At 36.6% G+C, this 23649-nt stretch overlaps 1 protein-coding gene and 1 long non-coding RNA gene across 17 annotated transcripts in view; one reads left to right on the top strand and one right to left on the bottom strand.

Moving 5' to 3' along the window:
• The window catches only part of tns2a (tensin 2a), a 111697-nt gene that overhangs the window by 34949 nt on the left and 53099 nt on the right, over positions 1 to 23649 (bottom strand). For all 16 annotated transcript variants that reach the window (XM_009296676.5, XM_073939847.1, XM_073939849.1 and 13 more), the window contains 2 exons: positions 3701 to 3739; positions 2173 to 2211 (listed from right to left, as the gene is read on the bottom strand). In XM_009296676.5, the coding sequence (XP_009294951.1) occupies positions 2173 to 2211; positions 3701 to 3739 (78 nt within the window). The remainder of the gene's footprint in view (positions 1 to 2172; positions 2212 to 3700; positions 3740 to 23649) is intronic.
• LOC137490614 (uncharacterized) overlaps positions 1 to 23649 on the top strand; it is a 159280-nt gene that overhangs the window by 88111 nt on the left and 47520 nt on the right. Inside the window, exons 2-7 of the long non-coding RNA XR_012399025.1 lie at positions 16539 to 16793; positions 17113 to 17222; positions 18186 to 18312; positions 18489 to 18574; positions 18881 to 18923; positions 19021 to 19822. This is a non-coding gene — a long non-coding RNA (uncharacterized lncRNA). The remainder of the gene's footprint in view (positions 1 to 16538; positions 16794 to 17112; positions 17223 to 18185; positions 18313 to 18488; positions 18575 to 18880; positions 18924 to 19020; positions 19823 to 23649) is intronic.

Here is a 23649-nt window from a genome sequence, read left to right as displayed (position 1 = left end):
GCAGCTGCTGCAGAGATCAACCTATCTGTCTATTCTATCTAGTTATCCATGTCTCTCTATATACAAATACACTTTTTAAACTTTTCATCTGCACCAAGGCCCCTCCTATGCTGTTTCTTTAACCTGCAAATGTTTATTTTACTAATTTTATAGATCAAATAGTACTGTATGCTTCTCAAGCTAACTTATATGAGAAGTGTCTACAGTCAGAGGACAATCGCCTGTGATATCATGTCATGTTTTTTGATTATCAAGTTGCTGTAGACCTAGTTATAATCATATTTATACAATATAGTTATAATGATATTTATACATGATCAAACAAGTATTACTTTCTCCGCTTCAGTGATGTCCAGCGGCAGAATAACAGCTTGTTAATTCATGCTCGTGCAGATGGTGAGACGGACAAAAGTAACTAATGCATGCCATTCTTTTACTTATTTTCGTGTTGTCAGATTCACAGAGCAAACAGCTCCCGGTAGGAATAATTCGAGTGAACATAAAACAAAGCCGATTAAAACGTTCTTTCTCTGCTCAGCTGCACAGAACACAGCGAGCTCACATAATCCAGCATGCGTGTCGAACTGCACTACCCACAATACACTTCGCTATGGACTACAAATCCCGTAAATATTCCATTTCCCCTCTCCTACAACACTAGTGTGCAACTTAAGCAAAACTGATAGTAAAATAGTTTTACATTTGGTTTTGTAGTTCGGGCTTAAATAAATGTTTGTTGCCGTTTTTAATCGTTTTAAGTTCATTTGATTGACTATATATAAACCATTTGACATTATTAACGCATTTATTGGGTAAAATTGCTAGTTTCTACTGTCATTCAATGTGTTTTGGTCATTATCAAAGCACTGTCACTTTAATTGAGCGTGAGCAGCGCGTCAAAAATAGACCCAGCGGCGAAACTATCGCTGCACTGCTGCTTCGGCGACGCTCACGCCTCGCTCTGACGCGCTGCTGCTGCGTGCGGTATGAAAGCTCTCATCTGTTAACATGGACGCCGAAAACACACGCGCTGCTCACGCTCTGCTCACGCGCCGCTGACGCTTGGGGTGTGAAACAGGCGTTATGACTGCTGGAAAAGTGTTATTTTAATGGTATTTGATACCACATGGCAAACGGGAAGAAAAACCTCCGCATTTCAGGACTCAGGTGGTTCTTTAACGTAATCAAAAATCACTGTTTACATGTTCGACTCTTAATCACAGTATTATGTTAATCATAAAATCAGAGTATTCGTTACCCATGTAAATGTACTCAGTGAAAGTGCCAGATGATGTCGCAAGCTGTCAAAGACAGCCCATTTCTCTGCCTTTAAGCTGATTCTATGCGCCCTCAAATGTTTCATTAAGTTTGACGTGTTTCCACCCTACACGCAACTTTTGTAAAGTGTCTGCTTCACATTGCTGTATCAGAATCCTTGCTTGTAAAATACAGCCATACTTTAGAACGCTTATGAACCCGATCGTGCGTGTTGAAATGCTGAGGAGGTTGAGGAGTTGTCACCGGGTGCGCTGTATTGCGCACGTTGTGTGTGTCTGTCTGTGTATGTGTGCATGTGTGTACTTTATAATTATTGTTCTCAACTCGCAATACAACTTTACAATAAGTACAATTGTTTGTATTCAATACTTTATTATTATTATTATAATTTTCCATATTTGCAATGCCTGTATTTTGGATTTTTTTGTAGTCCACCTAGAATCCAACATGGAAATAATTTTTGTTTGTTATTGGCATTGATTGTTTTGAAATTAAAATGGCACTTACATGCCAGTGTTTTTATTTTTGTAATAAATACAGCTTTTCGTGATTAATCATAATTAATTACAAAAAAAGTGTGATTAAGTAGTTAATTTTTTTAATCATTTGACAGCCCTAGTTTGAACATTTACAATTAAGTTGTCAAAAAAAAAACTTAAGAATATGTTTCAGCTGATTTTAAATAAGTAGTTTGAACCAGCAGCAAAAGTCTATTTTTATGTGTAGACTTTAATATTTAAACTCTTCATATATAAAAATGAATTAGTTATGTATATAGATGTGTTTTTGAGGAAAAGGGTTTTACAAAATAGTGTGGGAATTTCTAAACTACAGGAAGTGTCATGTGTCATTTAATGGGAGAGATAATAAAGGAGAGAAAAAAAAAGATCTTACCAGATGCTGAATGTGTCTAGAGGAGGATGTTCCCCTTCGCTGCAACAGATGAGAGGACAGATATAAGGTCATAAATAGAGTAACAACACAAAAACGTGCCCTATTTTACCCTCAGAAACATCCTGCAACACATATCACCCTCTGTTATATACAAACAATCAAGACACCCCTTATTATTTAAAATACTTTATAATTATATAACAATTTATATATGCCTGAATTTGATGAAACTATCAAATGTAAAGAAGTATCTCATGAAATGTACAGAATAAAACTTTTTATGAAACGGGTGCCAAAACTTTTTTGTATAAAAGGCCAAAAACCAAATATCATCGCAAGCTGTGGGCCAAAGATAAACATACCAAACTATATTACATTGATGTCCCATTGATAATTTCCTAATTTATTTCCTAATTTTCAAAATAAATAAAAAACGTTACTTTAAATCATATTAACTAATGAAGTAGAATTTTTTAAATGATAACTAAAAAAAATCAGCCACATTTATAACACACTGGAGTTGAATGCTGAATACAGTCAAGCAGAAACTGCCTTTGACTTGATTTGCTTACCAAAGTCTCTGCATTGTTGGGTAACAGTACATTTAATTGAAATTTTAATTTCAGTTTAACAATAAAACAAATGGCTACATTAAACTTAAATTGACAATCTCAAAACATCCACATCATTCTTCCTTTCTTCTCAGAGAGATTGGTGGGCCAAATCAAAGGTTACCATGGACCAACTTTAGATCGCGGGCCCTAGTTTGGGCATGTTTAGGACACAACATAACAACATTTTGCCATTTAAATATGACTAAAATGATCTCTCAAATGGACTGATGGCACTAAAAGTCTCAAAAGACACTTTCATTCATCTATTTCATAATAAGACCAATTATTTGATTTTATTATTCTAAAAGGATACAATAAATTTCTCCAATGTGGCAGTAAAAACATTTATCATTTTAAAAAAAAGATTCTATTTTAAATAAATCCACTTCTTTTAAACATTTTTAATAAATTATTCATGAAACAAATGACCGCTTGCAAAAATATATGACTTTGAACATTCATCACAGTAATAACATATCAGAGACTAGAGTACGGATGCTGAAAATTCAGTTGACAACACAGGAATGAACCATATTTAGCAATCCAGTCACAACAGAATGCATTTATTTTAAATAGTAATAATATTCCATAATACTACTGTTTTACTCTATCCTGCATATTATATTACATATATTACTCTATACTGCATCTTGTTTCAACTGCATAGTTGGCAAATTTATCCAGAAAATAATAATTCAAACCAAAATGTAAAAAAAAACTCAAAATATAAATTTTTTATTTGCTTTGCATCCCAGAAAATCAGTTTATTTTTGGCTATAGCAATAAGCGAATGACTAACAGTAAAAATGTAAAAGTGAGTAACCCAATGAGTAAATGAATGGAAGAAAAAAATAACAAAGATAATGAATGATGATACTAATTATAATAATAAAAAATAATAAAACAAATCTTACCAGCTCTGAGGGCTGCGCTGGGATGCAGGCCGTGTTGATCTGAAACGAAACAAAGGAGCAAGATTGAAACCCAAATTCAGCATCGCCTCCAGCATCCAACACAGATGCATTCGCTCACAACCCTGTCGCCTTTCCCCGCTCTGAACCATTGCATCCCGGGATGAGGGGAAGGGAGTGGTGAAGAGGGATCTGTTAGGATGGGGAGAAGGAAATGCTTCCCCAGAGCAACAGATAAGCAAGCTATCTACTGATAACACTGGGACTGGAGGAGAAGTTACAGTAGATGCGAGGGATTGTGGGTGAAGGGCAGGAACCAAACACACTAGCATGCACATTCCTCTCGGATGATCTCGTACAAAATAACAGCACACAACAACATCAATTGCGGTACAGCTTTGTGCGTGACGGACAAGCCTCACACTCCCAAACAGACCATGTTTACATGTCTACATGTTTTGGTGTACTGGGTAAAGGGGGAGGACACGTCACTACTAGGCAGTAAAGTCTCTGTGTGTGTGTGGTGACATTCACGCTTACATAACATGAATCGTTCCCCCTCCCCACACATCCGATCCACTGCCCGGTCCTGCCCTGTTTGTTTGGCCACAGGAAAAGGGCTGAGGCAGAAAGAAGTCACTCTGAAGCGCACAGACATTGCTCTAGGCCTTGACCTACCTCTCTCTCTCTATGTGTGTGTGTGTGTGTGTGGAGGGGGGGCGGGTATTTGTTCTTGGGAGTGAGAGTTATTAAAAGATTGTATGTTTTTGTTCGACAAGACAATGAAGCTTAACTTATGAGCCACTGGAGGATGGAAGAACTTTTGGGGCGTTTGTTTTGCTGTTTGTGTCTCCAAATATAAGCAGGAGAGATGGGTATGCATTTTCACAAAACCAAAACGGGAGGTTTGTGGCTTTTAGCATGTCTGTTGGATTTGAGATCATGTTTGTGCTAATGTGCAGTAGCCCGTGTTGGGCGAGCTACTTGAAAAATGTTGTGAGCTAAGCTATTACTCTACTTAAAATGTAGCTTAACTACACTAAAAGCTACCCCCTGGGAAATGTAGCAAGCTAAGCTAAAAGCTACATGGCAAAAGTAGCTTAGCTACATCTAAGCTATTTTTAAAATGTTCATTTTTAAATCGAAGCAACTTAAATCCAAGTCAATCATATTTTAGTGATTAATAAAATATATAAAGTATTTTTTGAGCACAGCATCAGAAATTAAATTGATGCATCTTAACATGAACTTCTCAAGGTATGGTCACGAGGAATCCTGCTTAAGAAAGGATTCCTCTCCCGTCAGTCATCAAGTAAGTTTCGGTTGGCAACATCACCAACCAGAGGTGGCAGTAACGCACCAAAAACAGGAAGAAGAACAAATCGTCATTCTCGCCTTCATATGGATTTACTTTCATCGGCTACACACAGGCCACACAGCTCCATGAATGTCGGTGCCGTCACATTGATTTGCGATCAGTAAATGTAGCTTGTGTGGACGCTACTGTGCTACCTGACTAATAAAATCGCTTCACTACTAAAAAGCTATTTGATTGATAAAGTAGCGATACTATCGCAACTCTACTGAAACATGTAGTTAAGCTAGTAGCGTCACTACTTGTAGCGACGCTACTCCCCAACACTGACAGTAGCAATATGCTAGCTTTATAAGAGTGCAGTGATGGGTAATTACTGATAACTACTGGAAAATTGTAAACTGATTACTTAACTAATTACTTGATCATTTTAGTAATTAGATTACTAATTACTTTACTTTAAAGTTACTATTACTTTTAACATTTTAAAAAATACTAAGTAAACTGCAGCTTCTTCAGTAATTTAATATTCAGTGAAAAAACATTACAATAGGTTTAACACAGCAGCTTGACAAATTCAAAACAGTTATAAATATATTTTGCCCAAAAGCAAAATTCTCTCGTCAATTACTTGATCTTTTACTTGTTCCAAACCTGTTTGTCTTTTTTTAACACAAAGGCAGACATTTTGAAAAAAAAAACTGGATACCTGTAACCATTGACATCCATAGTAGGAAAAACACATACTATATCTGCAGTTGTGGAGACAAACTGTAAACGCCTAAATGTGGAATATGTGAAATCTGGAATACGTGAGAGCAGCGCGCAAGTAGCACATCACTTCCAATATGTGCATGCAAGCCGAGCACCTAAATTGGAAATAAAGAACTTGCACACACTAAAAACGCGATATGTGAATGGCCCCATGAACAGCACTTTTCTTTAGATTTTCAGAACCTTCACTCCTGATTCTGTATACAAATTCAATATAGCCTGTTTAGGCCAATTGAAGAAGTAACCACTCTCGACAGCAACCATTTCAGCTTGCGTTCTCTAGCAATTTAAAAGCGAATAATGCTCATTAACTGACGTAGCAACGGAAAACGTGATTTAAAATAAGCATTTATTTTCTTCTAAAAACTATATTTGTAAGGTAAGTAGCGCAGGTACATTGACTTCAGTAACTGTAATCAAATTTCACACATTTAAAACGTAATTCGTTACATTACTGCGTTCCCCAAAAAAGTAATTAGAATACAGTAACGTGTTACTGTATGACACATTACATTAAATTTAGAGTGTGATGTTGACAAAAATAATATATTTATATTTGTTGATATTAAAAAAAAATAAATTAAACATTTCATTAACACTTTAGTCGAAGGGGGTATTCATAAGACACATGTAATGAATGAAGTATATTTTATGCAGGCTTATGTTACGAGTAGTTTTTGTGGTGTAGTGTTTGTGTGGTGTTTGTTGGATTGGCGGCAGCTGTATTTAAACCCTCAGAGAGCATGGATTCAGTGGCTCCACACTCTCTCTCAATTCCCCACTTGTTTTATGTGGAGATATTATTGCTCGAGTGATATAAATGAGTGTTTGTTGTTGCTGATGTCTCTTATATGGTGTTTTGTGAGATGCCGATGTGAAGTTGTACATTCAGAGAAACCCGTTTTTTTCTCCCTGTCTGGCTTGGAGCATGGTAGGGAGGTTTGGTGCCTTCTGTTTATTTTTTTCGTTTTCTCCTGTGTTATTAGTAGGGAGGTAAGTTTTCTGTATTTTATTTTCTTATCTATTTCCAGGGAAGTTTTCTCAAATTTAGTTAGCTTGGTTTATTGCCATTGATTTTGGCTGAACTCGTCCCGATGTTATTTTTGCTCCTTATTTTGTGTAAATAATTCATATTTTCTTGTTAATTCTCAGTGGTTGTGTTTTTGGTTTATATTTTGGGAAGAGAGAGCGCGGGGGCACCAGGGGTTATATTTTTTATCCCTGTTATTTTGTTACGTTTTGGATAAACCTCTTTTTGATAAAGGATTTTTAATTTAATTTGTAACACTTATGACAGCTGTCATTAAGTGTCATTTGCTCAGTTATATAAATTAAAATGCCAAGAAAGAGTTTGAGATGTCTTTGTTGTGAAGACGTGGAGGGGAACAAATATAAATGTCTTTGTCATGAAAACTTGACTTTACGAAAACATGACTTGTCATAATGCTGTTATAAACATGACTGTCTGGAGTCCATTATAATTATAAATGTGTCATGAATAATTATTTGATCACTTTTTCAGTGTAACAAGCTGAATTTGTCATTCAACTGTCTCAGTAAAAGTGTCAAATAATTTTACAACAGCGTCATTAAAATTTAATGGCAATTTAAAGAAAATAATAATAATAATTATTAATAATAATAATGTATAATTGAGGTAAAAAATAACAAAGCTGTTGTTGTTATCATATTTTTGTAGAAATGTACAACATTTTCAGCATTCTTTAATAAGTATAAACGTAACAAAACTTCCATTTTAACGCAGTATTTATCTAGTGAAATATGCTGTACACAGTCCACTATTTTCCCAATAGCCTGAGTTGCTTTTGTGTGTTGCTAGGTGGGATCCCATTATGATATCAAGTTTACTTTTCCTTGGCTCAAAAAGCAGCTGTCACATTTAAAGCAAGTGAACAATTATATCTCAAGACACTGTGCGGACAAACTTCAAGTATAATATTTCACCCCCGTAAAAAAAAGACATCTTCCCCATACTATATAAAGACAAGAAATCTCTCTCCAACCTGTTTGTAATGCTGTAAGGGAGGATGAGTGTTAAGTGGAACACGGTGTAACTATTTTTACCAGGTGTAAAAGATATCACTGCATCTGTGTTAAAGACATCAGCCGCTGAGAGCCAATTACTGACCCTCACACTATATGAGCAGATGTTTCTTCTTCAATGCCCCTCTCGCGCTTTCATTTTTCCTTTTAATTCCCTGGAAACATTTTCCTGCTTCCTCTTGTAATTGTCCCCCAGCTTACATTTATCATTTCCTTTTTTTTTCTCTGCGCGTCAATCATTCCATGAACATTTCCTCATCCTGTTCATGTTTTCAATCACTGCTCATTCACTCTTTCGCTGTTTCAAAGTAGTAACCATAGGTTTCACCAAATATACACAGCTATTCAAAACTTTCAGAGATCAATAATTTCTCATATTTACCAAGGCTGCCTTTAAGTGATTAAAAACGGAGTAAAAATAGAGCTGTTGTGAAATATTATTACAATAAATAAATAAATACTGTTTATTCCTGTGGTGCAAAGCTAGAATTTCTGCATCTTTATTCCAGTCTTTAGTGTCCAATGATACTGCTGAAATCATTGTGATGTGATGATTTAAAGCTTAAGAATTTTATGAAATACAAAGTTTAAAATACAGCAATTCTCTGAAATTAAAATCTTAATTGATTATAAACCATACAAATCAGCATCCAATGTACTAAATTATGGAAGCTTGAAAAAAAAAAAAAAAAAAAAAAAAATATATATATATATATATATATATATATATATATATATATATATATATATATATATATATACAGTATATATATATATATAAATGGCGAATTTAACCTTTTAGCTTGCAATTTTGACTTTTTGTCTGCATTCTCTTAAAGCCATTACTAGAACTGCATGAAACAAAATGATTTGATTGTTAGTCAGAATCAGAAGTCAGAATTCTGAGATATACTGTAAACGTACACTACCTGACAAAAGGAACAACAATTAGTAACTTGACTTCTAGTTGATCCTTTGGTATTATGTGGCTTATATATGGAAGGCAAAGGCCTCTAGATTACGCTTATTTTACCAAAATGAAATATGATCATGCCTTGATTGTTAATTATTTAATTAGGACAGTAAGGTCTGACTTTGCTTAGACAAAACTCTTGACATCTAACAGAAATAATGTAGAGTATAGAATATAAAGTCGTAGTGCAGTGGAAAAAGAATAAATATTGTGTATGACTCCCATGAGCTTGGAGGACTGCATCCATACATATCTGCAACGACTCAAAGAACTTATTAATAAAGTCATCTGGAATGGCAACGAAAGCGTCCCAGAGTTCATTAAGATTCTTTAGATTCATCTTCAGTACCCAGACATGCTCAATTATGTTCATGTCTGGTGACTGGGCTGGCCATTCCTAGAGCACCTTGACCTTCTGTGCTTTCAGAAACTTTGATAGTGGAGGTTAAAGTATGGGAGGGTCTTGATACTTTATTGGCTGTTGATGTACATCCTTTCTGCAGATCTCTCGCACACCCCCATACTGAATACAACCCCAAACCATGATTTTTCCTTCGCCAAACTTGACTGATTTCTGTGAGAATATTGGGTCCATTAGGAATACTGCAGTATTTGTGATTATTGGGATGCAGTTCAACAAATGATTCATCTAAAACTACCTATTGCCACTTTTCCAAATGGTCAACTAGAAGTTAATTTAGTATTTATTGCTTTTACAACTGGGATCAAGACAAGACTTTTGTCAGGTAGTGTTTAAATTACAAAACTTATATAACTCAAAATTCTATGAAACGTCAGAAGTGTGAGTATATAACAGAATAGTCTCAAGGCAATTCAAAACTTTTTGATTTAGTGGCTAATTCATATTAAATTGTATGATCTCATTCATACATTTTAGCATGATTTACTCATCCCCAATGATGGGTGTGATTTGAGGGCCTCCTTTTTAAAATCATACATTTTCATACCAATGACATCATAGGAACGCATATAAATTAGCCACTTTCTGAGTTGTTGGTTTTTCGAAATGCACAAGTAATAGCAAATGATCGCAGTGAGTATCGTTGTCACCTCACAGCAAGAAGGTCGCTGGTTCGAGCCCCGCCTGGGTCAGTTGGCATTTCAGTGTGGAGTTTGCATGTTCTCCCTGTGTTTGCGTGGGTTTTCTCCATGTACTCTGGTTTCCCCCACAGTCCAAAGACATGCGCTATAGGTGAATTGGGTGAGTTAAATTGTCCATAGTGTATGTGTGTATGTCCTGGTCCTTCAGGTTTGGGGGTTGAGCGTTGGGCTAATGACCCACCTCGTAAATATTAGATTGTACAAAACATCAATGATGAAAATATAAACTTCAATTTAATTGGCACTGGGAGTAAGCAAGTAAGAGTAAGTATGAAGTACTGCTATTGAGGAGGCGATACAGAATACCTTCCTACAAGAAGTTTTACCTATTAGCAATTTAAATAGAAAATTATCTTAAAGGCCTTTTAAGGGCCTACTCACGCTATACAATCCGTACCGTGCCCAGGCCCGTTTCCTGGATCGTTTGAGAAGTGTGAGTGCGCTGAATCGGGCTCAAGCACGGTTCGCTTGGCCGGCCTTGGCCCGGTTGGAAGTGGTGTGCCTGAGCGCGGTTCACTTGGGCTTTGGCGCGGTACGCTTGTGTGTGAGTGCAAAACGCGCCAAAGCCCGAAACTGAAAGCAAGAGGTGACTTTTAAGGGACTGTTTCATATGGATTTATTAATAATTCTTACTGTTCAGTGAATGCAAACTGCCATAGCTTATTAAAGACGCAAACCCCTCAATGAGCGCCAAAAGTGGCGGATCTATTCGGCGAAATATCTGACTGCGTGTCCCCGCATCCCTAAGGACTGTTTGGCGAAATATTTGACGGCATATCAAACGACTGAAACGATATAACTAGAGAAATCTCCACTGTGCTGCTGAGTGAGAGAGCGCTTCTCACTGAACAGCGCAGCAGCGCTGACGTAAGCATGCCGAAGCCCGTTTGTGGTGTGAGCGCGGGCCGTCGGGGGAGACGGGAGGAGGGACAAGCGTGCTTTGGCCCGGTTTGAGGCAACTGTACCTAGAGTGACTACGGCCTAAATCTCATTGATGTTGGTAAATGCTACATTTTTTTTTTTTTTTGTATATGTACTGAGTCTAAGACAAATGTGCCGTTTGAGTCCAAGACAAATTTCCTGAAAAAGGACAATAAAGTACAACTCAACTTAACTCATTTCCTTGTGTGATCAGGTTGGATTTGTCAGAATTGAAGTAGCAATTTTAAGTAAATAGTCTTTTTTTCTCTGAGAATTGGATTTACCGAAAGTAAAATAAAAATAAATTGCTTCTTCAGATATTTTCAGCTGTTTCAACAAAAAAATATGAGTCTGTCTGCCAAGAAAATCTCTCTTAAACTAACTTTCAAGTTATCACTTGTGTATTCAGCACAAACAGCACTGGTTGAGCTTCACGCTGAAGTTTAATAAACAGTATTAAGGGTTGGTTCAGATCCCACAGCCAGAGCAGAAACCACTAATAAGTGCAGTAACTATGCTATTTTGGTGGAAACTACGGTCACCATGGTAAACTGCTGTTGGCGCACAACCCAGAGTGTTCCTGAATCCAAAATACTTCTCGCTAATCTTTTTCCTCCTGTCCTTGCCAGCACACTTTTGTTTGTTCCTGCGTGTAACCTTCCTTCTCTCCCTCCATCACTCCAGCTCTGGCTTTCCTTCTCCTTATCCAGTCCACACTTTCCGCTTTTCGTTTATCCCTCATTTAACAAAATGCCAATCTACTCCGCCTCCCTCAAACCGGACGGCCTGAAGCCAGAACAAACTCTGAATTCCGTCCGCAGGGCCAAATCTTACATAGGACTTGCGCAGCAGCCTTTCATCCCACTGTTCTTCTATTAGTCTTATTTCCCTCGCTCCATCTTTCTCTGAAGTAATAGCTGCCCCTGTTCTGTGCCCCTGTGTTGTTCAGCAGGCCCACAGGAACATGTTCCCTCATGTAATGTAACATTCAAGGTCCACAGGCAAGTCCACGTGCCAAATGTAATACCACAGTGGTGGTGCAGAGCCAGAACGAGGATCTGTTTTGAGTACCAAAACTGGGGTAAAGTTCGGCATAAGACATTGTTTACAGTTAGACAGCAGACTTACACCACTTATACCCAGGGATGAGTGATATGGACTATATCATGATATTTTCTGCCATTTATTGTAACCACGATATCAATGATGATCATTCATATATATCCACTTAGAGACGAAAAAGGCTTGTGACTTTAGATAAAAGTATTAATGATCTTAACACATTTGTAATATCTGTATTATTCATACTGGATGCTAGAGGGCGCCATCACATATAAACTCCACATCTGCATTACAGAAGTAAAGACATCTGCTATCTCTGTGACAGTAGCTGAGTAAAATAAAGTTAGAAATAGATTAATTTATCTGATGAATTAAAAAAATAACACAATAAACAAATAGTTGTAGCAATATATGTTTAGTTTGTGTTCTTCAAACCATCTTAGGTATTTATATAAGAATAAAGTACAATTATAAAGCAATGCTAACAGACTTAGGCTGTCCAAAATTGCCTACTACTCAGTAGGTACTGCATTTGAATTTAAATGTACTACTCGGCCATTTAAAAAGTACATTCTATACAGTATGAATGCAAGCAGTATGAATGGAACCCATTTTGTCATGATCACAAGGCCTACCAGTTTGAGTTGCATTGCTTTACTCCCATTCATGAATTCTCTCACAGGGCATCATGGGATAGCATAGACTGCATTAGATGCGCACTTCAGAATCTCACCAGAAGTATTAGGTCATCTGGGTACTTCTCAGATCCTGAGTTTAGAATTCTATGAATTTGGACATATTATTCGGCTCGCATACTGTTTTTAGCGTTTTATATAGTATGAAAGTATGCGATTTCGGATGCAGCCGTAGCCTTTATAACCTTATTGAATACTTTAATGAGACCACCTCAAAATATAAATAATTTTGAAAAACTAAACGATGCAACATTTTCCCCTCTCCAGAGTGCATTTAAAAAAATTATTTCTACATTTTAGCTTTTACTTGGAATTATCTAGCAACTCCTGAGTGAAAAAATAGTACTATTTCACTCATAGATATCTATAAAATCTCTAATTAAAGGTTAAATGCAGGTATCAAAATTAATATTCTTGATGCTGTTGATGTCTTGATATGTTGTAAATTAACTTTTTAGTGTCATATTTCTTAGTTTATTTAAACCAAATATAAAAGAAATCTACACTACCTGACAAAAGTCTTGTTGTCGATCCCTGTTGTAAGAGCAACAAATAATAACTTGTCTTCTAGTCGATCATTTGGAAAAGTGGCAGAAGGTCGATTTTTCAGATGAATTAACTGTTGAACTGCATCCTAATGATCACAAATACTGCAGAAGACCCACATGGACTAAATATTCTACACAAATCAGTCAAGTTTAGTGAAGGAACAATCATGGTTTGGGATTACATTCAGTATGGGGTGTGCTAGAGATCTGCAGAGTGGATGGCAACATCAACAGCCTGAGGTATCAAGACATTTGTGCAGCCCATTACATTACAAACCACAGAAGAGGGCAAATTCTTCAGCAGGATAGCGCTTGTTCTCATACTTCAGCCTCCACATTAGTTCCTGAAAGCAAAAAAGGTCAAGGTGCTCAAGGATTGGCCAGCCCAGTCACCAGAAATGAACATTATTGAGCATGGGAGTCTGGGAATTTTGCAAGAACGCTTTCTTTGGCATTCCAGATGACTTTATTAATAAGTTATTCGAGTCATTGCAGAGATGTATGGATGCAGTCCTCCAAGCTCATGGGAGTCATACACAATATTTATTCTTTTTCCACTGCACTACGACTTTATATTCTATACTGGACATTATTTCTGTTAGGTGACAAGACTTTTTGTCTAAGCAAAGTCAGACCTTACTGTCCTAATTAAATAATTACAAATCAAGGAATAATCACATTTTATTTGGGTAAAATAAGCGTGATCTAGAGGCCTTTGCCTTTCATTTAAGCCACTTCTGATACCTAGAAGTCAAGTTATTATTAGTTGTTTCTAAAACTTGGATGGGCAACAAGACTTTTGTCAGGTTTTGTGCATATATAATAAAAAACATTTTTTAAACTAAGTATAATTAATCTAAATAATCTGAAGTGATGTTTACTTATCTAAAAATCTCACGTATTTAAAGAGACAATTAAGGTGGTGCAAATGATCAATTTGAAATGAGTTTATTTGTTACATGTTAGTGAACACTTACCTTAGAAATTACTGGTTTATAAGAGATAGATTAGGTTTAGCTGTAAATTTAGAAATACCAGCCAATTTATGTAATGCACTATAGTATAAACTGTACATGTGCATCTGTACTGTAAAATAGCGTGCTACCATCTGATTTCTCCTGCCATTGACTTCTATATTCCCAGTAGCGGCTGCTTCATCCGCCCTGCACTCGTTTCCTCTTCATAGAGGTGTGAGGCTTTTTAAGAGTTCCTCGCAGGCACAAAGGAAATGATCCTTATTGCTGTGTGTGTGTGTGTGTGTGTACCTCGTATTCTTAACATTGTGGGGACCAAATGTCACCACAAGTATGGCAATATCAGTAAATTTTCTTTTTGTGTGGACATATTTATGGTCCTCATGAGGAAAACAGCTCATAAATATTGTTTCCTGTCAGCGTTGAAGTATAGGAGGTAGTTTGCACAGTATAATGGGAAGTCTGAAAAAAATTGTTGTACAAATGTGTTTGTAGCTGTGTAAATTTGTGCGTGTGTGAAGACGTATGTAGAGATAAAACTGGACAGAAAGAGGAGGTTTAAGCAGGGTGGAGATGATGCATCTGAGAGCAGTGTTAATGGAGGAAGGATGGAGAATTGGAGGGAGTGCTGAAGGAAGCGTAGGAGGGGAGTGAGGGTGGATGGAGATCGGCGTAAACACTGTAATTACTGTGATTAGTGCGAGCAGAATGCAGGGGTGTCTGGCTTTACTACTGAAATAGTCTTAAAGAGCTTCTATTTTACCCCTTTTACAAGATGTAAGATAAGTCTTTGGCTTCACCAGAATGTGCCTGTATTTATTATACAATGCAGAATATTCCTATTTTAAGCTAAAATCCAAATGTAGCTGTTTTTGTAGCCTGTGCCTTTAAATGCAAATGGACTTTTTCTCCCCGCCCACTGATCCCACACGCGTGTCTGCTTCTCATGCATTACATCAGATAAACAGTAGTTAGTGACCAACAGACATGGATAAGGCAGAAATCCAACTCATTGGTCAAAATACCAAGTAATTTTGTTTGGTTTGGGTTTAATCAAGCCCTTCTGCAATGATGAGTCACACACAAATGCTATTACAAAGTATGTGCGCATGTGTGGTAATTTGAGCAGTTAAGAATTACATAGCAATTTAACTTGAAAAACTCATTCTTAAGGTGCAGCTGATCACAAATGGTTGGAACAGATCTTTTGATCCCAGTTTCTTTGCAAATCCTGTTCTGTGGACATGTTTATACAGGGTATGCGAGATAAGAGACTTATTGTGCTCATATCACTCCATCATGACAGTTGATACACTATCAACACACAGTTCTGTCCAAACAGGAATGCTGAAGAAAAACATATATTGAAGAGTTTAATGTTGGCAACCAACCTGTTGTTGGTCCCTATTGACTTACTATTGAATAGTATTTTTCTCTAGTAGCTAAGTCAATATCAATATGGATTATAAGCATCTTCAAAATGTCTTATTTTGTGTTCAGCAGAAAAAAAATTATATAATGTATAAAATTCACCAAAAATATTAGCAATTTACATAACTATTGCACAAAAATTATAAGGTTAATTACATAATAATAATTGTTATTTTAATAACAACAATACTAATGATAATAATTATTATTATTGCATTATTCATATAATTTATTATTCATATCATTATTCATCATTTAAATAAAACATTTATATATATTTTTTTGTTATTATTATATCTTTCCTAGATCTGGGTTGCAGCTGGAAGGGCAACCGCTGTGCAAAACATATGCTGGATAAGTTGGCAGTTCATTCCGCTGTGGCGACCCCTGATCAATAAAGGACCTAAGCCAAAAATGAATGAATGAATAAATTATTATTTTTATTATTAAAAATAAAAGCATCTAGAGTTTATTAAGTGCTTTTGAGTAATTATATATAAAATGGGTTATTGACAAACTAAATATTGGTTCGATTTGAGCATGCAACAGATTTTAGTTATGCACTGGTGTGTGAGTGTGAGTGTGTGTCCTCTGACAGCACTGTCTAATACTACTTAATTCACAGACATTAAGTGTGTGTGTTTATGTGAACACGTTCTCAAGCCTTGAGCAGCTGTGATCGTGTTAAACACACACTCAGCTTAAGGCAGATCCCACGAGAATGGCTGGGAATACACAGCGGTCTGCTTTCACACAACACGATTACATCTTTTTATTTGGACTGATTCCCTGCAAGGAGATTTCATATATTCTCCAAACTCCATGCTCACGGTGCACTTTACACATCATTATCCACTAATGAACTCATCTTCTAATAATTACTGTCTTTTTTAACCTATCTGTTATTAGCATTATATCCCTCTTCTATTGTTTTGTTGCCAAACTAAACAAAGACTTTCAAGTCTCCACACAGCAAATTCATCTGAGTTAAATTCTCGGTGTTGAAGCATTTCAGAGTAAAGTGTTGACGTTAAAGAGTTATATTTTCATAAATGAATATAATAAGAGTTAGAATTGATTTTATTCAGTGCGAAATCAAGGAGTTATCTTTTCTACACTTGGTTGTGTTATTTCCAACATCCGGGAATTCATGCAGCCCCAGTCACTGAAGAATTTTCCAGACGCCATTTTCCATCTGAGGTTTAGAACAGCAACTGGTGAGTCAAACTACCTAAATGTTGGTATTTTACTGACTTTCTCTAAGGAAATAGAGTTGTAAACATATTGTTAAGTTAATAACTTTAGAATGGAGTGACAATTTTAATCTTCTGCGGTTCATTCATGGTCGTTTGTGTATCTAGCTTAACTGCATTACTATTCACTTCTTTTCAAGAATGTTTTATATATGCTCACGCATACATAGTGCATAAAAACATCAAATGTACATGTTCAACACATTTCTGTCACGCTTAATGCCATTTTGTGCGTTGTTACCCATCTGTAAAATAAAATCGACACTTCTCCTTTAATTCGAAGCAAACTAGCGAGGGAATCCCCGGAGCCTAACCTTAGCCTACTCTGCCCGGATGCTAACGGCAACACAGGACGGTTTCCATAAGCTCTGGAGAGTTTCTAAAACATATCTGGTGAGTAAATGAACATATGCTTACTTGTAAAAGGCTTCCTGACTAAAACATATGATTTTTTTGTTATTCGTGTAACTTACGTTAATTTAGTTATTTTAAACACCGCGGCCCTTTTAAACTGGTTCATTCGTGGCCGTCCATATACCGTTAGTTGATAGACTCGCGTGATAACGTACGCTTGAATTATATTAAGCGTTGACAACCATTAAAGTCGGAATGTTAACATTAATGTCTTTAAATGACCGCGTTTGCACTTTCTCAGACTTTTAAGGTTACAGAAGTCTCCCGGAAGTTGTGGGACTAACATTAACGTTATCCCGCAAATGCACAAGGACTCCCAGATGCCCAAGTAGATGCCCGCAAATGAATGATAATCTCCCGGAAATCGCGCGTCTCCCGCCCGGTCATTAAATACTTTGCACACCCCTCTCCACCGCATCCCTCCCAGCTCTTCAGGTACGTCGCGCGCAAGTCACCCCCACCGCTCTTTAGGTACGTCGCACGCAACTCATCACATTGTTCTTCAGGTACTCATTTCTCCCGCTACCTCCCGCAAATCAACTCTGTATCCCCCGAAATTTCCCAACTCGGGATGTCTGACGTTAGTAAGTTAGGCTATTTCTGTAGTCAGGAACATCTTAGTCAAGCTTTTTCTCCCGCATGATATTGTGCTTAAAACTATAGGCTAAACTTAGCATGTACTGTACACAACATTTCCTTTTTATTAAAGACAATTCAGTGCGTTGTAAACAGCCACCTGTCTGTAAAATTAATAAACTGATTCATATTTGAGCAGCCTAATGATGATACAGGTTTGATTTGTAGATTTATTATCAATAATCAACATCTGAATCAAAAGATATCTGAAAAAGTGTGAGGCATACTTTGTGATGTTCATCTCTCCTTTTATCTGAAGGTTATGCATATGTGTTAGATACTAATGTTTTGTTGTTTTTTTAACAGCCACAGTTCTCTATACAATAACACAAGACCCTGTGACGGTGGCTGATTAGAGACGGATGGTGTATTTCCAGAGTTGGTGAAATGACCAAGCACACCTTCTTGGTCATATGTGGTGATAATAATGAAGGTATGTTTGATAAAGTTCTGTATTTGTTTCACAATAAGCTAAAAGGGTATTAGAGCATTAAAGAATAATGAATGACATGAAGGTGATAAGTTTTGTATTGTGGGTGAACTGTTACTTAAATAATGTTTTGCTCTTTACTTTGCACTTTTCCTCTTCTGCTTATCCTAATATTTTAGGTTATATTTGGACCTGAAACATCTGCTAGACTCCAGTAAAGGTGGCCTCAATACTGGACCTGAAAGGGCCTAACAAGTTGAATCTGGTAAAGAAACACGCACGCACACACACGCACGCACACACACGCTTACAAAAAACTGTTGTTTATGAAGTTTATGAATATTTTTTACACTGTGGCCAATATTTTGGGGAAGTCAGCATCACTAAATGATATAAAAGATTTTAAGATCCTCTAAATTTTGCTCCAAGTGTTGTGTTAAATTCAGGATTCTGGACAGACAGCTGCCTGTTTTTCCAGTTCTAGTCATAGTGGTTAACCTAATTGTTTTTGGAGATCCAACAGTGACGTATGTGTTTTTTCTACTTTTCCATATCCTGTCACATCAACCAGCTGGGAGAGTCAAGTTGTGGATCATCATGAAGATTTTCAAAAGGTGAGTTTAGATTTCTTGAATGTTTCATTTACTTTAAATGTTCTTTTAAATATATCATAGAATTTGATTGCAATTTGTTTTCAAACATTTTTCTTAGTCATGCTGGAGTCTTGAAGAGTTCTTAGATGAGCATCACCCTATATCCGTGCATCAGGAACCACCAGACGAGCGATCAGCAGCTGCTACATCGTCATGGATAAAAAGGTCATCCTGTGGCTGGGAAGCACTTCATTCACAGGACATGCTTGATGAGATTTCCTAGCTCCAGTTTGTTTTCACACAAGTTTACAGCATTTATACCTTCATTTAAACTGCTCTGTTTAATATGGAGGACCAAGGAAACACCAGAAGTGAAATATTTGCACGTTAAGTTGTTTAAAATGTAATTTCAGAAGAAAACTATGCGTTCAGAAGTAAACTATGAGTGACGATATATTGAACTTTCAAATTGCTCTGATAACACATCAAGTTTGGACCAAAGGACTGAAACAGCCTTTTGGAGCACTGGTCATACATATTTTGTTGATACTGTCTGTACTAATAAAACTTTTAAAGCATATTTGACATTGTTGCATTTTAAAAACTGAATGAATTGTTGAAGTGGTGAATGTTTTCAAATAAAATGTTTTTTCTTTTGTAATTTACAGTCTATTTGACCTTTTTACCATATTTACACTCAAGAGAGTTGAATAAAATAACAATATATTACACCAGGCGGTGTTAAATATAGTTAAATTTTTTAACTCTGCCCAGAGTTAAAATTAACCCTTACTTCGGTGTCAATGTGCCAACCCTTTTGAAAGTGTTGATTTAACTTTGTTTTGAGTGGACCCCATGAGACACTTTCAAAGTGTTGAAATTAACACCCATAGAGTTGTTTTGGGTCCCCATATTTTGCTGTGCAGAGGGAATCAGAGAGACAGAAGTCAATACATTGCCTGAAAACAGAAACAAAACTAAACAATTAACAGAGCACAATAAGCAGATTTATTTCAGCTATGGGACAAATCCCCCCCCCCCTCTGCAGGCATGGCTCTGTAATCAATTGACATGCTGAATTTGATCTGATCTCATGTGTATATACAATCCTTTATGAGGGCTTTAAATACAAAGATGTGCACAAAATGGAGAATGTAATGAAGTTTGACTGTCACTCAAAATTAAGCATTTGGAGAGTTACCATATGGTGCCAATTGCACTGATGAGGAAACCATTGGTAAACTCGACTTTTTTGGTAGACCAATAGATAGATAGAGACGGTAGAAGTCCAGACTACAGAAGAACAGACAGACAAAAGGACAGACAGATTCTTCACTTAAATGACAAATTTACATTACAAAACGAAAACACTGACTGAATCTTTTTTAAGATTCTTTTTTAAGATTAAGATTTTCTCTATTTTTTCCCATCATATGTTTTTTTAATTCCGTCAGATAAAAATAGCAGGCTACCTCAAATTGATCACTCCACGGAAAATATGCATTTATTAATGCTCCGCTGTTATTCTTTTATCATAAACCTCTGTCAACATTTTTAATAGAAGTCATTAATTTAAAGATTATGTCTTGAGCGTCTGGTTTTACCTTAGAACTTGTGTGCTTTTCCTCTCTCACTTGCGGTTCATGTGCGTTTGCTGCGTGTGATGAAAGACAATAAAAGGCGCATATGTTGACTTTTTGTAAAGTAAAGGCTACTATAGCATATGACAATTTTGTGGTTTACATATAATATTGCATTAATTTGTATACATGTTTTATAAGCTATAAAATGAAAGCCTCAATTATCATTTTGCAAAAATCAAGTAAATCTTTGGATTTATTTGATTCGTAGATTATGTAGGATATTATTTAAAATGGATATTTATTAAGAACTCTAATTTTCCAAAAAGAAAAAAGGTCGGTTTGTTGGTTGAACATTAAAGCATCACAACTATAGCTTATTTATTGTGTATATGAGTGGTGCCGGAGCGTGGTCTGATGAAGAGAAATTCTCGATGCTCTGACTCGTGACCAGCTCCAAATCAGCGCTCATTTCAGAAAGTTTTGTTTTGTGGCTTCTTTCTCCATTTATGCAAATAAACAGAAGTGTTTAAGATGCAGCATCAGCGCTAGTTTGGCATCAACTCATGTCTCAAACTGTGACCAACAATCTTCTTTCATTTTACTTCTTTTGCAAAACACGTCTGTAGGCATGTGTGGTGACCGTAGACCGTAAAAGATATGGATGTAGTATCTGAAAACTGCAAAAGAAGCTACAAGTAGGCACGGCCTACCGTCGCCATTTTGTTTGTGTGTCATCACACCCATGACGGGATACCAAACAAGGGTAAAGAGATGGAGAGTGAGCAGAGCTACTGACACCTCCTGGCATTTTTGCTCGGACCTGGCTTAGACAGACTTTACTTTGGGTGAACGCTTAATACTTCATTACCTGCGACTCGTTTGTGTTCTGACCGCATGTGCTTGGTTGTACACTATATCAATAAAGTGTTTAGACTTTTAAAAACACAGTTGTAACACATTGAGCCACTAAGCATTGTTCTTATGATGTTTTTTTAGCAGGAGGAAAACACAAACTACTTCTAAACACTTAACAAATATAGTCTGTGTTAGTAAATGCAAGGCTATTGATGAAATCCAGGCATAACACTGTATGACAACGCTTCAGATGACTGTTTTAGAGCCTACAGCTAATCAATCTGTCAGATTCTGGAGTCCTTTACAGGTCTAAAGAAAAATATAAATGATAAATTATCTTAAATAAAACAAAATTAATTTATAGAGATGGTAAATGAGTGTATAACTTCACTCACCTGGGAAATGGAGACAACTTGAACGATTTGTGAACACAATTAAGTGCACACAGCATGCCATATCATCTGATAATTGTAGGAAATAATCCCAAAAGGCAACTGACTGTGTAAAGAAACATTAACCAAAACATATATACGATGAATATGCCGAGCTTAGCGGCTAATTAGCCAGAATCAGTTGAGATGACGAGACAGCGAGCAGTGAGACCTAGCTGTCACTCAAGTGGCCACGCCCTTAATTATGCAGACTTAATTTAATGCAATAAAAATGAAACGGATAAGTTTCAGTCACCACCCTCACAGTTGTCATGAAGGTTAATCATAGCTATTAGAGCTACACAATTAATCGAAAAAAGATTGCGATCTCGATTCGACCACCTAGACCAGTGGTCACCAAACTTGTTCCTAGAGGGCCGGTGTCTTGCACATTTTAGCTCCAACCCTAATCAAACACACCTGAACAAGCTAATCAAGGTCTTGCTAGGTATACTTGAAACATCCAGGCAGGTGTGTTGAGGCAAGTTGAAGCTAAACCCTGCATGGACACCGGCCTTCCAGGACGGAGATTGGTGACCCCTGCCCTAGACGATCTTAATCCAGCATTTATACAATCCTGCCAATCATATTTTCAAGTTCAGGAGAGAAGCAAAGGCGGCTGCACAAGTGTTTTCATTGTTTCACACACATTGCTCAGTGACATGGACACCTATAAATAATGTTAAAAGAGTCACATACTGTATTTATAAGGTATAATTCACCTAAAAATTTCATTTTTTCTTCATATAATGCTGGGAAATCACACGAAACGTAAGCTGCTGACTGCAGGTGCGCGCCCGTCTACTTTAGTGAACAGAACCTGCATATGCTGTGAATAATAGGTAATAAAGTTGTAAATAATATTCAGTTCGTGGCACAGAGTGATCGTCTGAGAGCCGCGCGCCAAGTATGAACAGCACTTAGCAGTGAAAATGAAACCAAAAGTGTGGACTTCATTTAAATAATCTTATCGCATTTTAGAGTTAAGATTGTGACAAGCATTTGATATGTTTTTCTTTCATACCTAACATAGAGTTGTGCAAGAAAATAAATGTTTACAGTGTCAGTATAACTACTTTAGCCTATATAATGTTGATTTTACCAGTGAATTAAATGGTCTAATAATGTTCTCTAAGACAGGTTGCAAGCATAGGCCTATATCTCAAACACAAATTCAACATCAGAATTATTATAAGTAGAATATCATTATTTATAGAAACCAGTAGACCTACACATAATATTAATATTGTTTTACTATGTTTGAAAAAAAAAACAATAATCTCATAATAAGCTTTATTTTACATCTACAGAATCTTGATCTTTATTTTAAGCAAAAAAAATCGTAACTCTCATTTTAGTCAGAATCGTGCAGTTCTAATAGCTATATGCACTAAAGTCATCTTTTGTACCAGGCTGTAAACATGTTTTTATCAGCTGTTAAATGGTTAATTTCCCCTTGCGGTGAGAAATCACCTGGACTTCCTGGAGCCAGCCCCCCAAGGCGAGTCGATGAATTGCAGTTGTAGTTACTTCTGTATTGGCTTCCAAAAGAAAGGGGCGGGAGGTTGCCGCTTGGTGGTGACACATGTTACCATCCCAAGTTAACAAGTATGCGTTGCACATTTATGCAGCCAAACTTTAAAAAAATGTTTTAATTGTTTAACTGAACCCATTAATCGGTTAAAAACACACCCTTTCAGTTAACGATTAATCGGTTATTATGAGCATCCATTAACAGGAGTTTTTATCTCATGACATTAGTGTGCGTGCTATTTTCTCCTTTCTTATTGGCCAACACGGCTGGGTTTACACCAAACGTTGAAAACTCAAATGAGACAAATCTACGTACACGTTAAACGCATTGCATATTTTGAGTGC

The sequence above is a fragment of the Danio rerio genome, chromosome 23, assembly GCF_049306965.1.
Source record: "Danio rerio strain Tuebingen ecotype United States chromosome 23, GRCz12tu, whole genome shotgun sequence".
NCBI lineage: Eukaryota > Metazoa > Chordata > Actinopteri > Cypriniformes > Danionidae > Danio > Danio rerio.
This window is presented reverse-complemented; position numbering and strand designations above follow the sequence as displayed.